Below are 13,359 nucleotides of genomic sequence, written 5' to 3'. Positions count from 1 at the left end.
CACCTTAAAAACGACCTCCCGACGCTTCTCGGGGACGACACAACATTGACAAACCTGGTACTTGATTTCGTCCTAACATCACCCTACTCAGAGCTACTTTAACGGCCTTGACTGTTAGCAGGCGCCCGTTTCGCTACCACCAGGCTGACTTGTGATACGGGATGGGTCGGGTTTTTCGCTGGTGCCGAAACACAGAGCTTCGGTGGCAGACGGGTTTTCTCCTGCCGCTGGAGCAGGCTTAGAGGCTCAGCGGCCCAGCGAGCTACACCAGCGGACCCCGGCCGCTGAACAGCGGCGGCGGCCGGGTTGAACGACCACAGACAACCGTCGGCCGCCAACTGCAGCAGCGACAGATTCCCCATCCTCCAAACCATTCCTTTCATCGTGACGCTTAAAGGGACCCTCCCACCTTCAAAAAAGTTAATGAATTGGCATGAAAGTGATGTCGCTCGGTTCAGAAAGAGCAAAAACGAATATCTACCAAATTTCATCGAAAAAATATTCACCGGTTTTCAAGATATTAGACTTTTCCTTTTGTTTACTTTTTGGGATCTCCGCTGTTCCTAGCGACTTTATTTGAAAGTGCGGCATTTGTTGCGCGCAAAGCAGCATATACCACCGCGTGCTACAAAACGTTTTAGTCAAATTAATGACGGACGTTCGAAAGCCTGATGACGTCATCAGACTCCCGTAATGGTTAAGAGATAGGGACCACGCTGGTCCCACCCTGCAAGTAAAGGGAAGAAATTTCTTGAACACCATAAAGCTGCGGGCGTTGCGACCAGGATGAATGGTGGTTTCTGAGCCTGGCCGCAAACTTGGCTATCTCAACTCAAAACTAATGTTAAGGTGGGAGGGTCCCTTTAAACATTCACAAACCCCATCCCTCCCAGCGACATATCCCCCACTCTTCAAACCATTCCTGTCATCAAACTCTCGTAACCTTACCATTCACAAACTTCCTCCTTCCCTCCCTTCACAAACATCAATTTACCGGTAAGTTTCACTGTCATTTATGTGTCTTAACGTAAATTCATGGGTTTTTTCCCATATTCATGGCATAGTACATGGATATGGGTTTTCCCATGTTGTCTTGCTGTAAAAGTGGCCACCGGTCTTAGTTAGGACGGCCGGTTTGTTTTGCGCGGCGTAGTTAGGTCGCCGCCCTCCTCGCGAGGCCGGTAACGTAAGTTAGGGCCACTAAAAAAAAAAAAAAAAAAAAAAAAAAAAAAAAAGGTCGCGCGTGTGTGAGTTTCACGGTGTCGGATTGTTTTTGGATGGGGTTTACCACAAATTACAAATAAACAGATTGAAATCTGTATTTGTTGTAACAGGGCGAATTCCGGAACAAATTTATGTGAGTTTAGCCCGGGACGCACTACGCGATTTTTCCTGGGATTTTGCGATATCACGATATCGCATTATCACAAAAAGTTAAGAATTCTGAACTTTTTTGCGTTACTGCTTGACCGATATCAGTAGGCGGAACTATGGTCATGAGTACCCAAATATAGGAACGTTCCCATTTTTGGGAACGGAGTTCCCAAATATGGGAACGGGCGTTCCCATTTATGAGAACGGAAGGCAATTTTTCGGCTGTTCGCCCACTAAAACTCTAAAGTGCATCACGTCTCAAAAAAGTGCACGCTGATTTAAGTATCTACTAAATCTCCATAAAGTTATCTTTAATCTGACCGTGGAACAAGGAAATTGACCGTGGAATGATATTTTTAATGATTTTTTAAAAATGACAGAATGGTGGAAATATGGGTTATACGACATTTAACATGCAATTTTAAGGAAAATGAAGCATTTTTTACATTTTGAGGTCAAGTATAATAATTTTCGCCTGGTTATGAAGTTTCATTCTAGCGACACCAGATGCTGACATATGCAAGCGAACACGCGGACAGTCCCGAGGTAATATTGTTGACTTTTGGTGTCGGGGCGATCGACCGCGTGGAACGTCAGTGATTTTACCGAACTACTGTTGTAAACTCAGTTTCAGTGGTTTAAAATCATTCAGCTGTATTTTATCAGCCCTGAAAGACATATTTTATTTGGATGCTAGCTGTTTAGCGTTGTTTTATAAGCAGCGTCATGAGCGTGGTTTTTGTCTTCGGCGTTTCTAAGCATGATCGTTTGGGGGGAATTTCTCTGATATAGGTCGCTCTGTGTGGCTTACTTATAATTTTTATGCTGATTTCGATCATACCTCGTGCCCATCCTACCAGGCCTTTTGCCACTTACACTCATTAAGAAAGGAAAAAACTAGATTTTCATTGGGACTAGGTGTTTTTAGGGTGTAACATATTCAGCGTTCCCATTTTTGGATACTTCTTGTGCTCGTCAACTCTCGGTGATTAGCAGACAGGTGCTTGACATGTCTCCACCCTCGGCGCGGACGGTGGATATAGGTATGGAAGACCTTGTTGAACATCGCTGAGCGTTGTGGATTACGTAATCCTGCAGAGGGGGGCGTGCCCGCTGCGAGATCGACGGGAATAAAAGCGCAGAAGACCGGGCGAAACATGCAACGGTCTTGCCGGAAAGGTCATCTGATGATTGTTGCGTTAACAATAATTTGCGGCGTTGGACGTGATGCTTGTTAATGAAAAGAGCCCCTGAAAGGCGTCGGTGAAATCGTTCCCAATTTTGGGTACGCCGTTCCCATAATAAGGAACGCTTGCAACGCCAGTGTACGAGAGCGTTCCCAAATTTGGGCTCGCGGCCCGGGTGATGGACTGCTTTAGAAATAGGGGAACGATTTGAAACTACGATGGGCCTTACAATATCAAACTCTTTCCCAACAATATTGAGACAACTATCAGGCGGTTCACGATCGTTTTATATTTTTTGGACGTCATTTAACAGTTCTTTTTCTTGTTTTAAATAATGCCTACATGGCGTTCCCATATTTGGGTTTATCGTTCCCAAACATGGGAACGAAAGTGCGTTCCCGAAAATGGGTACGCTTGACCATAGTTCCGCCTACTGATATTGCGGGACATTTCATGAGATAATTCAGGTCCCACAGTGTGGCTCGGTGCATCTGTTTGCGCTTTATGAACATTTTCAGGCATTGCCAAGGGCATCGCATTCTCACATTATCATGCAAATTTGTATGGAAAACTGCAGTGGGGCGGCGGGGCCTGGGCTTTATATGGTTTTGCATCAGTATGATAATTCATTTTGCTGTTTGTAGTAGCTATTGCAAACTATAATGGTGTACATATATCTGCACTTTTGGAATTATAATTAAATGAAATACTCTAGTTAACACCATTATGTCTCCCATCACCATGCATCGTTTTTTTTTTTGTCAACACATTAATGTGCTTGCAGAAATCTTTGTCCGCAAATCTTTGTCCTCAAATCTTTCTCCAAGCCTTACTTGGCATGACCTAAACTAGCCTCGCCTATCCTGAACTAGCCAAATCTGACCTAACCTAGCCTAACCTAACCTAACCTAACCTAATCAACCTTACAGCCTTACCTACAGCCTAACGGTAAATGTCAAGTTTAAGTCCTAAGAAGATTTCATTGATAAATTTTTCATATTTTTACATTATTTGACATCCTGAATCCAAAAATGATACTCATATGTCTCGCAAATAAAAGAAAAAAAAACATAATCAAACCTGACCTAACCTTACCTACTTACCTACAACCTACCAACCTACAACCTACAAACCTACCCTAACCTAACCTAACCTACAAACCTACCTACCTACAACCTAAAACCTACAAACCTACAACCTAACCTAACCTAAAACCTAAAATTTTTGCTGTTTCATATTTGTATCAACAGCGTCACAATTGTAGTTAGGACCTAAACTTGACATATACCCAGCCTAACTAGTAACTACCTTAGATTTGTGTATACAATTTTCACAAAGTACCAGACAAGCCAGTCCACAAATCTTGAAATGCCAAATGAGAAAAATGAAATGAGAAATGCCATACAAAGATTTGACTGGATACTTAGTTCAGCACATTGCCATCGTAGGGCCAGCACTGGCCACTGCTCAATGCAAAATCTGACCGCATTAGCGAAAAAGCACAAACCACCGATCCGCTACCGCGCGGTGGGGATAATCAAGGGCGGTGTGACCCAGGTTCAGGATGCCAGAGAACTGGGCGTCAACTCTGCGACAATTAAACGCTGGATGGCCCGCAAAAGATCAGGAGAGACACTCAAGAACGGCACAGGTCGAGAGCGGGAGAGTGCCTGGAGCAGAGTGGCGAAGACCGTGGTTGCGAAGCCGATCTTTAAAAAACATCGTTCAACATGGGCGCTGGTAAGATAACTGACTGAGAGGCATCACCCAGCAATCAGCATCCAAATCGACCACCCACCGGTATTTGAAGGCTACCCTGAAGCTGAAGCTGCCCAGCCTCAGGATGCAGACCTGGCTTACCATGGTCCACCAGAAGTGCAGGCAGCTGGACTTCGCCAAGGCCCACACAAACTGGATCATTCAGGACTGGAGATGCGTCCTTTTCGGTGACCAGGTGCCCTTCGTGCTCTCTTAACCCTCGCCCATGTAGGGGGGGGGGGTTGGTGCAACCCCCCCCCCTGAGGTTTTTCGGAAATAGTGCAAAAACGGCGGCGCGCAGCGCCGCCAAATTTTGGGTACCTTATGGGGCAAACCTTGCGCATCTTTTGATAAAAAAAATTTGACCGGGTCATGTCAGGTCACGGAGTTATGACGTCACAAAGGGCCGGATTTTCACAAACTGAGTGCCAACGCCCGAGGTTTCCTGCCGGTGGTACAAACATCAGTTGATGGATCGTGATGAAACTTCCCATGCATGTTGGGGCAAGTATTGGCTATCATATGGTATAAGAAACTTGACCGGGTCAGGTCAGGTCACGGAGCTATGACGTCACAAGAGGAACAGCGTCCGGTACTATTTTTGAAAAGCGCCCGAACCACTATTTTGCTAATTCTTGTCACCTCAATGAGAATATGCAGCAATATTAGCTTCTATAGGGAGCAAATGGACCTCCCAAATCCAAAAATACAATCAGATTTCAAAAATTTAATTTTTGATTTTTCGAATTTCTGCCGCCGACTGTGACCTTGCCGACTTCCGGCGCTCCCAACGCGCCATTTTTAGAGCTAGGGAAACGAAATACATACCAAACGATAGAGAATTGATCAAGGAACACGATAGTGAAGGTTTCAAGTCGATATCTCCCACCGTTTTTGCCGCAATCGCCGCGGAAAGTTGAAAAAGTCTATTTTTCCGAAAATTTGACCTTTGACCGGTCAAAAGTAGGTCAAATGTTGACCTAGGACCAAAAAATATACCACCAATCGCGAGATCTCGGCGAGAGCAATCCGTTGGTCTTTTCCGCTAAGCTCTACGACGCTCCGTTTTCAAACGCCAAGGGGGGGGGGTCGCACCAACCCCCCCCCCCCCTGCATGGGCGAAGGTGGCAGATCGCCGTTTACGGGCGAGGGTTAACCCGCGCGGGGCTGGGGGGGGTAAATTTTACCCCCCCTCGCGAATTTTTGCGATATCTCAAAAACGGCGGCGCGCAGCGCCGCCAAACTTTCAGTACCTTTTCTTACATCAATTTCACACGTTCCCTGAAAATTTGAGCGAAATCCGTCGGAAAATTTTTGAGAAATTGACGTTTTAGTGACGTCATGTTCGCCATTTTCGCCTCAAAAACGGTAAAAGTTCAAACGCCGCTTGCATCTTCATTTTTAAAGGAATCAAGACGTAACAAAAAAAGTTATACGTAATTTTACTTTGTCTATCAAATGGCTATCTCGGTTTTTTGAAAATTTTGGATTTTGGCCTAATTTTTTTCCAAAAACTGACTTTTTTGGGAAAATCATTATAAAATCCAAAATTTTGAGTCTATCAAAAAAACCGGAATATATGTCAGAGAAGTGGTCTATGTGCACCTACATACCAAATTTTAGAAGAATCGGTTCAAAAATGTGGGAGTTATTCAAAATTTTATGACGTCACGACACACAAATTTTTTGAAAAACGACTTTTTTGGAAGTTCTAGACCTCGTACGGAAACAAAAATAGCACCATTCGATTCGCCGTGAAAAACTGCATCAGATAGACACCTTTTTAGGCCTTAACAACCAACTTCAAAATTTGACCTCACTTGACCTGACCTTAACCTGACCTCGACCTGAAATTCATCCAGAGGTGGTCCATATCACTTATTGAGTGTGCCTATTGAATTCTATGAGTAAAATGACCCATAAAACATGTGTCGCACATGCTCTTTTCTATATTTTGTTTTTTGGCGACCTGACCTGACCTGACCTGACCTTGACCTTGACCTCTGAATGATATTGTATGCAACGAATATTGTCTTGGTAGCCTAAGAACACGTTTTGGGTGATCAGTCTCAGTCCATGACTCCATTCTTCGGCAACTACGGTGCAAGGCCGATACTGTAGAAACTTGCAATTTGTACCCTTGACCTGACCTTGACCTTGACCTCAAACTTTAAATTAAGTACATGTTTTTAGTAGTTCGTGATGAGAGCTTTCGATTGGCGTTTGAATTTTCCAAATCGGACCATTAGTTCGGGAGATAACAGGGGGGGGGGGTAAAATTTACCCCCCCCCCCAGCCCCGCGCGTTCGGCTGGAGACCCCAGCCCCGCGCGGGTTAAGTCCCTAACCGCCACGACGACCTGTTGTGGCCCAACGGCAGCTCCGAGGAGTCCGTTGTCGAGACGGCGAAACATCCAGTGAACCAAGTCCACCTTCACCACCATCCAGCTTCACCAAGTGCCGCGACGACAGACCGTGACTGCTGACTACTATGTCAGCGAGGTGCTGAAGAAGACTGCCGCCACAAAGATGCGGAGGAAAAAGGAAAATGGCTAAAAGCCAAAGTCAAACTTTTGCCAGACATGTCTAGAGCCATTTTCCAGCAAGGAAGGGCTCCAGTACATATATCACGCCATGAAGACCCAGGAGTGATGCCGAGCGAGGTTTCCAGGCATCTGGGAGAAGCGGGCTTGGCATGGCAACAGTCTGGACCTGTCCCCTATCCAAATCTTCTGGACGATCGTCAGAGAAGAGCTCAGCAAGCTTCCACCGGCCAGTTCAGAGAAGACGCTGTTTCAGATCGTTTAAACGGCATGGCGTAGTTTCAAAGGAGACTTTTGACAGCCTGATGTGTGACACGACGGAGCGTAAAAGGCAGTGTGTACACGACTGAATGGGGGCTATGATAACGCATAAACCGTGAAACAAATTCAAGTACCTACTTTATAATTTATTAAGAATAAAACAACCGCGTATCAATTTCGGGACATCCTGTACTTGACACCGCCATTTAAGGAACGCATCTCGTTTACCAATGTTGCATAACGCGATAACCTCAGATTCTTTTGACGGAACTTATTATGTACCTACGTTGAACATACCCGATTAATCGTTTGCAGTGTACCTATTATTTATTTGCTTGATGTCTCAGAGCGTTGGTCTTCAGGTCCTCCCATAGGCTGTGCTCTGCTATAACCCAACCGCCGTAACTGTGACATCACCTGCCTAGAGGGTGCGTTTCATGTTGTAACAGCGCAAACTTGCTACCGGGGATAACTGACATTGTGGAAACGTGAGTCGGGCTGCATCATCTCTCTCCTGCCCCATGCCACCCCAAACCTCGGGGGAGGGAACGCACGTGCTTGTGATTAGCGTTAGCCTCTGTCTGAGGAGCCAGTTCGAGTACCTACCTACCTAATTAGCCTGCGTACCGGTGATTTCTACTAGCCTCTACCTGGGTCACAGCAGGCGACGACCCACATGATTGATGGGACCACCAGCGCAGGCATAGTCTATTCTGACCACCACACACTCATTTAGACCTGAGAGCGCACTGAATTACATACATGTCGAAGCTCCACCAATGTTTTTCGATTTTCCTCACCTACTTCGTCTGGTCCGTTAATATGTCTTTCAGTCGTCACCAAGACAAATCCGCACCGCGCTACACTAAATCTGCACGGCACCAAATTACTGACAAAAAGAAAAAAATGCTTACCTTAAATAAGCCATCTCATTTTTAGGATCATGTAATGACAAATATGTTAAAATAAGTGCAAGCATGCTATAACGTCTTGGGTTCAGGCTCAAGAGATGGGGTTAGCCTATTTCTGGCCCTAAGCCAGTGTTCGTGCCCACATTTATTTATAATATACTGCTCTGTATATTAATGTCAACACATACCTCTGTGCCCTGACTGAGCGTGCCGGTGCGGCAGCGCCCGCTGAGGCGTCGGTCGTTGACGGCGCGCCGTTGTCTGGCAGCTCGCTGGATGGTCCAAGCCGAGGAGCAGCTGCAGTGCGTGGCCTCCTGGTACCGCTCCTGGTCACCCGAGTGCAGGCAGCAGCTCATCGACTTCCTCGTCGCCCAGGCGGTGCCTGACAGCGTCGAGTCTCTGGCTCTGGTTAGTCCCCCAGCTGGTGGAGTCTGCTTTTTGTGGCACTACCCATTTATTGTCTTATATGTATTTTTTTATGGTATCTGCTGTGCTCCTAACCAAACCGTTGACTGGCTTCCCCCTGGCTTCCACCTGGCCAGGATGTGTACTGTGTAGCCTCTCTGTCTCACTCCTGTCCCGGTCGCTGCCCTGTCTAAGCTGACCTACCGTTACCCTGTTTGGGCAGGACGTCAGCCGACTGGGCGTCACTCAGCCGCCCACCACCTTCCAGTGCCAGCTGCGTCTGCTGGCCACCTGGTTCGAGCAGTGGCCGGACGCGGCCCGCAACCGGCTCCTCCAGCTGTTGGACATCGCCGACGCCCAGTTTATGCCCCAGTTCCGCGCGCGCACCGCCCCGTCGCAGCCATGACCACCCACTCGGCCACCTACAGCCAGCCGCAGCAACTCAGCTTCGTCACCGGCTGGTTCTCTGCCTGGAGCGAGCTGCAGCGCCAGGACTTTGCGCCGGCGCTGGCGCAGAAACTGGAGCCGCGTCTGTACGTGAACGGCCTGATCGGCGGCCTGGAGCGGCTGGGCCGGCCGCCGTCCATCTTCCAGTGCCAGGTGAAGCTGTTCCAGGAGTGGTCCGACTCCTGGACGCCTGAGCAGCGCGCCGAGCTGCGCGCGCGCCTGGTGGCCGCTGACGCCGAGTTCGGCCGGCGCCTGGAGGCGGCACTGGCAGAGCCGCACTGCGGGGAGGAGCGGCCGACCGACGGCGGCGACGGCGACGGCGCCGACCCGGAGCCCGCCGCGCCCGACGCGACGACCCCAGAGGACCCGGCGGCGCCGGAGACGGAGCAGGCCACTGAGGATGTTAGCATCGACAGCCAGAGCAGCGAGCTGACGCCCACGGAGATCTGAGCGGGCCGCGCCGAGAGGGGCCTGGAGGCAGGGTGAGCGGGGATTTAGGGGGGAGGGGACACGGCGGGAGGACTGGGAACTGAAGGCGGGCACAGTGGGCTGAGTTCGGTAGGATGGCTGACGGACTGAGCTCTGAGCGACTGCGGACTGAGGGACTGCGAACTGAGATAGGTGGGCAGGGAGTGGTGTAAGGCGGGATGATGAGGACTGAGGGTCAGTCAACTGAAATCGGAGGGGCAGCCAGAAAGTCTACGCGGCGGGAGTGGGGTTTGACTGATGAACCTGGGTTGACGGGTTAGCAGTGACGGGTGCTATGCTCCGTTTGCTAGCGGGAGAGGAAGGCAGACGAGTGCCAATCTGCCTGAGTTACTCGTGGCATAATGGTGAGAGTAGATTGAGACTCGGTGTACCGTGCTGTTGCGGACTGAGCCCTGCAACAGCTGTCTCATCTGCCAGCCAAAAACGGGCTGTTTTTCAGAGGTGATCTGATTTGGGAATGCTATTCTGAAAAACACGTTTTGGCTGTTGGGCCTTCGGTGGACATGAACTTCAGCCGATGGTAACGTTTACAACGGCCTCAGCTGCGATAGCTGGTTGCTACGAAAGGTAAAGGCGACGCCGTAGACAATCACTATGTGATGGGCGGAGCCTCGCCCGCAGATAATAATCGACCGAACATTCCAGATCGCTGTTTCGCATAGCGCTTTCCTGCAACAGCTTCGCATTTTTCCACGATCAAAAGCGTGTACGCTGAGCGACTGTAACGTCTTGCCAGTTAGGTTCCTCTATGTTAGTCGCATAATTGCGAGCTATGCGCTTTGAACACCTGCAAGCGTCTTCAGTTCTTACTGATCTTGTTATTATTGGCATTTATAGCCTGTGCGCTTTCGTTGACGCGTTGTTATTCACTTACTGAACTACCGCCGTCGTGTAATATAGCCGCAGTATCTTATACACGACGGGTCGGCCCTTGAATGGTTATCTCAACTGGCCATGTAGCAGCTGTGCCACTCCTTATGGCGACGCGGTCGATATTCGGAATGTTTACGTGTATTGGTATTACGTTATCTCGTACGTAGTTCTCGGCCCTACACGGGTTTCTCGTTTGGGCGGCTTAGTTGGGTAGTAGATATAGCAGTAATCAGCCACGCACCAGTGGACTACATTGACTCGGTGACTCGGACTCTGGACTCTGTGTCTACTCTCCACTGTGTGTCTGGCCGGCGCGGTCTCCGTCCGGCCTCTGTGAGTGTCGGTAGGTGCGGGGACCGCCGGGTTCGGTGGTGGTAGCGGCCCTCTGGGGCGCCGGTCGCTGAGCTATGACCCGCCCTGTAGCCGTGGGGCACTGGTAGTGTAGTGTAGTGTAGCGGAGCGATCGCTGTCTCTGCTGCCAGTGAGGGACGGCAGAAACGGCGCTCTTGTGGCAGGGAGTTGGTCTTTGTTCTCATGGATTGTGCCAGGTACTCTACTTACTCGAATAAGTATCAGCGAGCTCATGTGAAACTTTGATAACGGCGTATGCACAATATACTCGCTAGTTTTACGAGCTGGTTTCCTGGATGGGGGGTCGAGGCTATATGTATGGAAACTAAGAAATGGGAGTAGAGCCAAGCCAAGGAATGGAAGGAACTTTCACGTGTAGAGCCAGCGGAGAGAGAATGGGGGAAAAACTCTGGCATCAGTATGAACCGAAACATCAACGATAGCGTAGCTCGTGCGTTGGGCGTTGCTGAAACACGGGCATTTATGAAATACAATTTATACGCTGCATTCTTCTAGGAATGAAGGAACCAAAATTTGTATTGTGTGTGTAGACTGTAGGTAGGTACTAATCTCACTTCACAGCCATAAGCGGCAGAAAGGAAAACTTCGAGACGGTAAGCGTTCGCAGCGTCATCTATTCTGGCGGAGGGGATAACCATGGGACAGGTGGTGGGCCGGTCGCGGCCTTGGAACCTGATCTGGAACATTATGTCACTATAAAAACGGCTGATGTTTTGATAGCAAAGCTATCATCTCTCTTTTAAGAAAGGCTGTATGCATTCTGCTTAAGCTCCTATATAGGTAGCATGCTGCCCAGTAACTTTCTGTTGCTCACAGGGCTGGGGGGTCGATCCAAGTCGCTTGTTCTGGACGGAGTCTGGGTCGACAATGCTTGACGTTAGCCATAGTTTGCTTATAATTTAGGACATTCTACTCTCGTTTTCTACCGATTGTGCCCGTTATGATTCGATTCTGATATTGAGCAATCGGACCAGATGGTCCAGCACGGTTGGCTCAGGGCCGGAGATCCTGTGCTGGATTTGCGGGATCCGGACCCCACGGACACACTGGGAACTAACCCCCAGTCCACGCAGATCGGCGTGGTGAGAGGGATTCTAAGACAAACTTGGAGTCCCCTGAATTCGCTTTGGGCCCTCTGAGGCTGACATGTGACACTTACGCACGGAAAAAGTTATAAGATTGATCGTTTTAGGGGCGTTTCGGGTACTGTGATCGTTTGAAATGCGCTGGACCAGGTGGACCTGTGCCATTCAAAGGTGCTCTCCAGCCCTGGGTCGACTGTTGCTCCTGCTATAGCAGGAGCATCTAAAACAAAAGCTCTATAGAGCAAAAGCTCTTTAGAGCTTTTACGTCCTATCGAGGACCTGGAGCTGAGATGGCCAGTCAAGGACTGCACATCAGTGCGTCAATCATTATTCAGGTAAAATAAAAGGCATAAAATGACTTGAGGCATTTTACCGTGGTACGATTTTAAAGCTCGCCGCCGTATCTGTCGGTTTTACGGCCCAGCCAATGGGAGGGGCAGGGGGAGGGGCTGGCACGACCGTCCTCGCCGTTTCGCCGAATTTGGGCTACCTATAGAGAGAGCTTCGCGGAAAAATATGGGCGTTTGAACCGGTGCGACACGCAGCGGCCGATTCGCAGTTCAAGATCTCATGTAAATCGGTGACATGTGAATTAAAGTATAAAGTGCCCAAAGGCTAGAATTGTTTTTTTTTTGTGTGTAAAAAAATGCCAAAATGGTCGCAGAACAATGCAGAACGGCTATAGGGGAAGTTGGGGCAATGCCGGAGTTGGGGCAAAGCCGAAATTCGAGATATTTCGAAAACCGTAAGACATGGATGCCACCTGTCAGTGATGCTCTGAAGCTTAAGTGACTACAATTATCGCATGTTTGTTACGAGTCGTCATTCGGAATACTTCGACTGTGAGGGCGCCAAGAGCGTTTTCAAGGTACGTTTCCCTTGTACTACATGCGCCTTTGAAGCTGCATTTCTCACTCATTATGCTACCGTTTGTCTGGCCAATTCGGTCAAGCAATCTTTAGCATGTCTTTGCATAAGTGTGCTGCCTATTTGAAATTTATACAGCACGTTGAAAAGTTATGGGCCTGCAAATGAAAGTATGGCAGGCTGGGGTAATGCCGAAAACGTGCGATTACGCACGTGTTGAAAGCACGCTACGTGGACTTTACTGCTGTAGAATAGCAACGCGTATTTTTAGTCACACAAATTACACTTTCAACCGACACAACGGCCTGTTACCTATAAGGAATGATTTACCTGGCATGTTCTTATTATATCACACAATTATAACTTTCAGTGTGCACCGCGTCCTCAAGCTCTTAAAGCGCGTGTCAGCTTTGATCAATTCTGGATAAAGTTTGAGATAAAATGGCAAAACATCAATGTCGGCATTCCCCGTAGATCATTTCTCCCATTTTCGGCTTTCCCCGCAGTCCGGGGCAACGCCGAAAAAGTCACTTCTTTGATATTTTTAGTTTGTGCGCTTAACGGTATGCGAATTCATCAAATGCGCCTGGTATGTTTGAAAGGCAAAAGACTGGCCTCTCGAATGACGCCAACAAGAATAGCTTATGTTGTCTACCTTGTGTGCTACGGGCGTCAGAAAAAAGTATTCGGCGTTCCCCCAACTTCCCCTATTGTCGCGGCTGCTCTCGTCATGTTTAGCAAGGCCCTAATGTTATAGTCGCGTTCAAACTTGAATGATATGCTTTTTG

The 13,359-nt window shown here is 48.5% G+C and overlaps 1 protein-coding gene across 2 annotated transcripts; it reads left to right on the top strand.

Moving 5' to 3' along the window:
* Positions 1-1,236: 1,236 nt before the first annotated feature.
* Positions 1,237-10,878, top strand: LOC122381339 (uncharacterized protein C14orf119-like). 2 transcript variants are annotated; one of them, XM_043365379.1, is made up of 3 exons: positions 1,237-1,356; positions 8,303-8,441; positions 8,662-10,878. In XM_043365379.1, the coding sequence occupies exon 3, from the start codon at positions 8,841-8,843 to the stop codon at positions 9,333-9,335; it is 495 nt and encodes a 164-aa protein (XP_043221314.1). In that variant the 5' UTR covers positions 1,237-1,356; positions 8,303-8,441; positions 8,662-8,840; the 3' UTR covers positions 9,336-10,878. The 2 variants fall into 2 exon arrangements, with proteins under 2 accessions (XP_043221314.1, XP_043221316.1); XM_043365381.1 differs by lacking the exon at positions 1,237-1,356 and adding an exon at positions 7,593-7,610 and having other exon boundaries at positions 8,302-8,441.
* Positions 10,879-13,359: the final 2,481 nt, after the last annotated feature.

The sequence above is a fragment of the Amphibalanus amphitrite genome, unplaced genomic scaffold (genome assembly GCF_019059575.1).
Source record: "Amphibalanus amphitrite isolate SeventyFive unplaced genomic scaffold, NRLGWU_Aamphi_draft 000118F_arrow, whole genome shotgun sequence".
Classification (NCBI taxonomy): Eukaryota; Metazoa; Arthropoda; class Thecostraca; order Balanomorpha; family Balanidae; genus Amphibalanus; species Amphibalanus amphitrite.
The sequence above is the reverse complement of the archived record's forward strand: the minus strand, read 5'-3'. Positions and strand labels throughout refer to the sequence as shown.

Bases quoted from the DNA above. Each gene is read 5' to 3' on its own strand.
- LOC122381339 (XM_043365379.1), top strand. From the start codon at position 8,841: ATGACCACCCACTCGGCCACCTACAGCCAGCCGCAGCAACTCAGCTTC.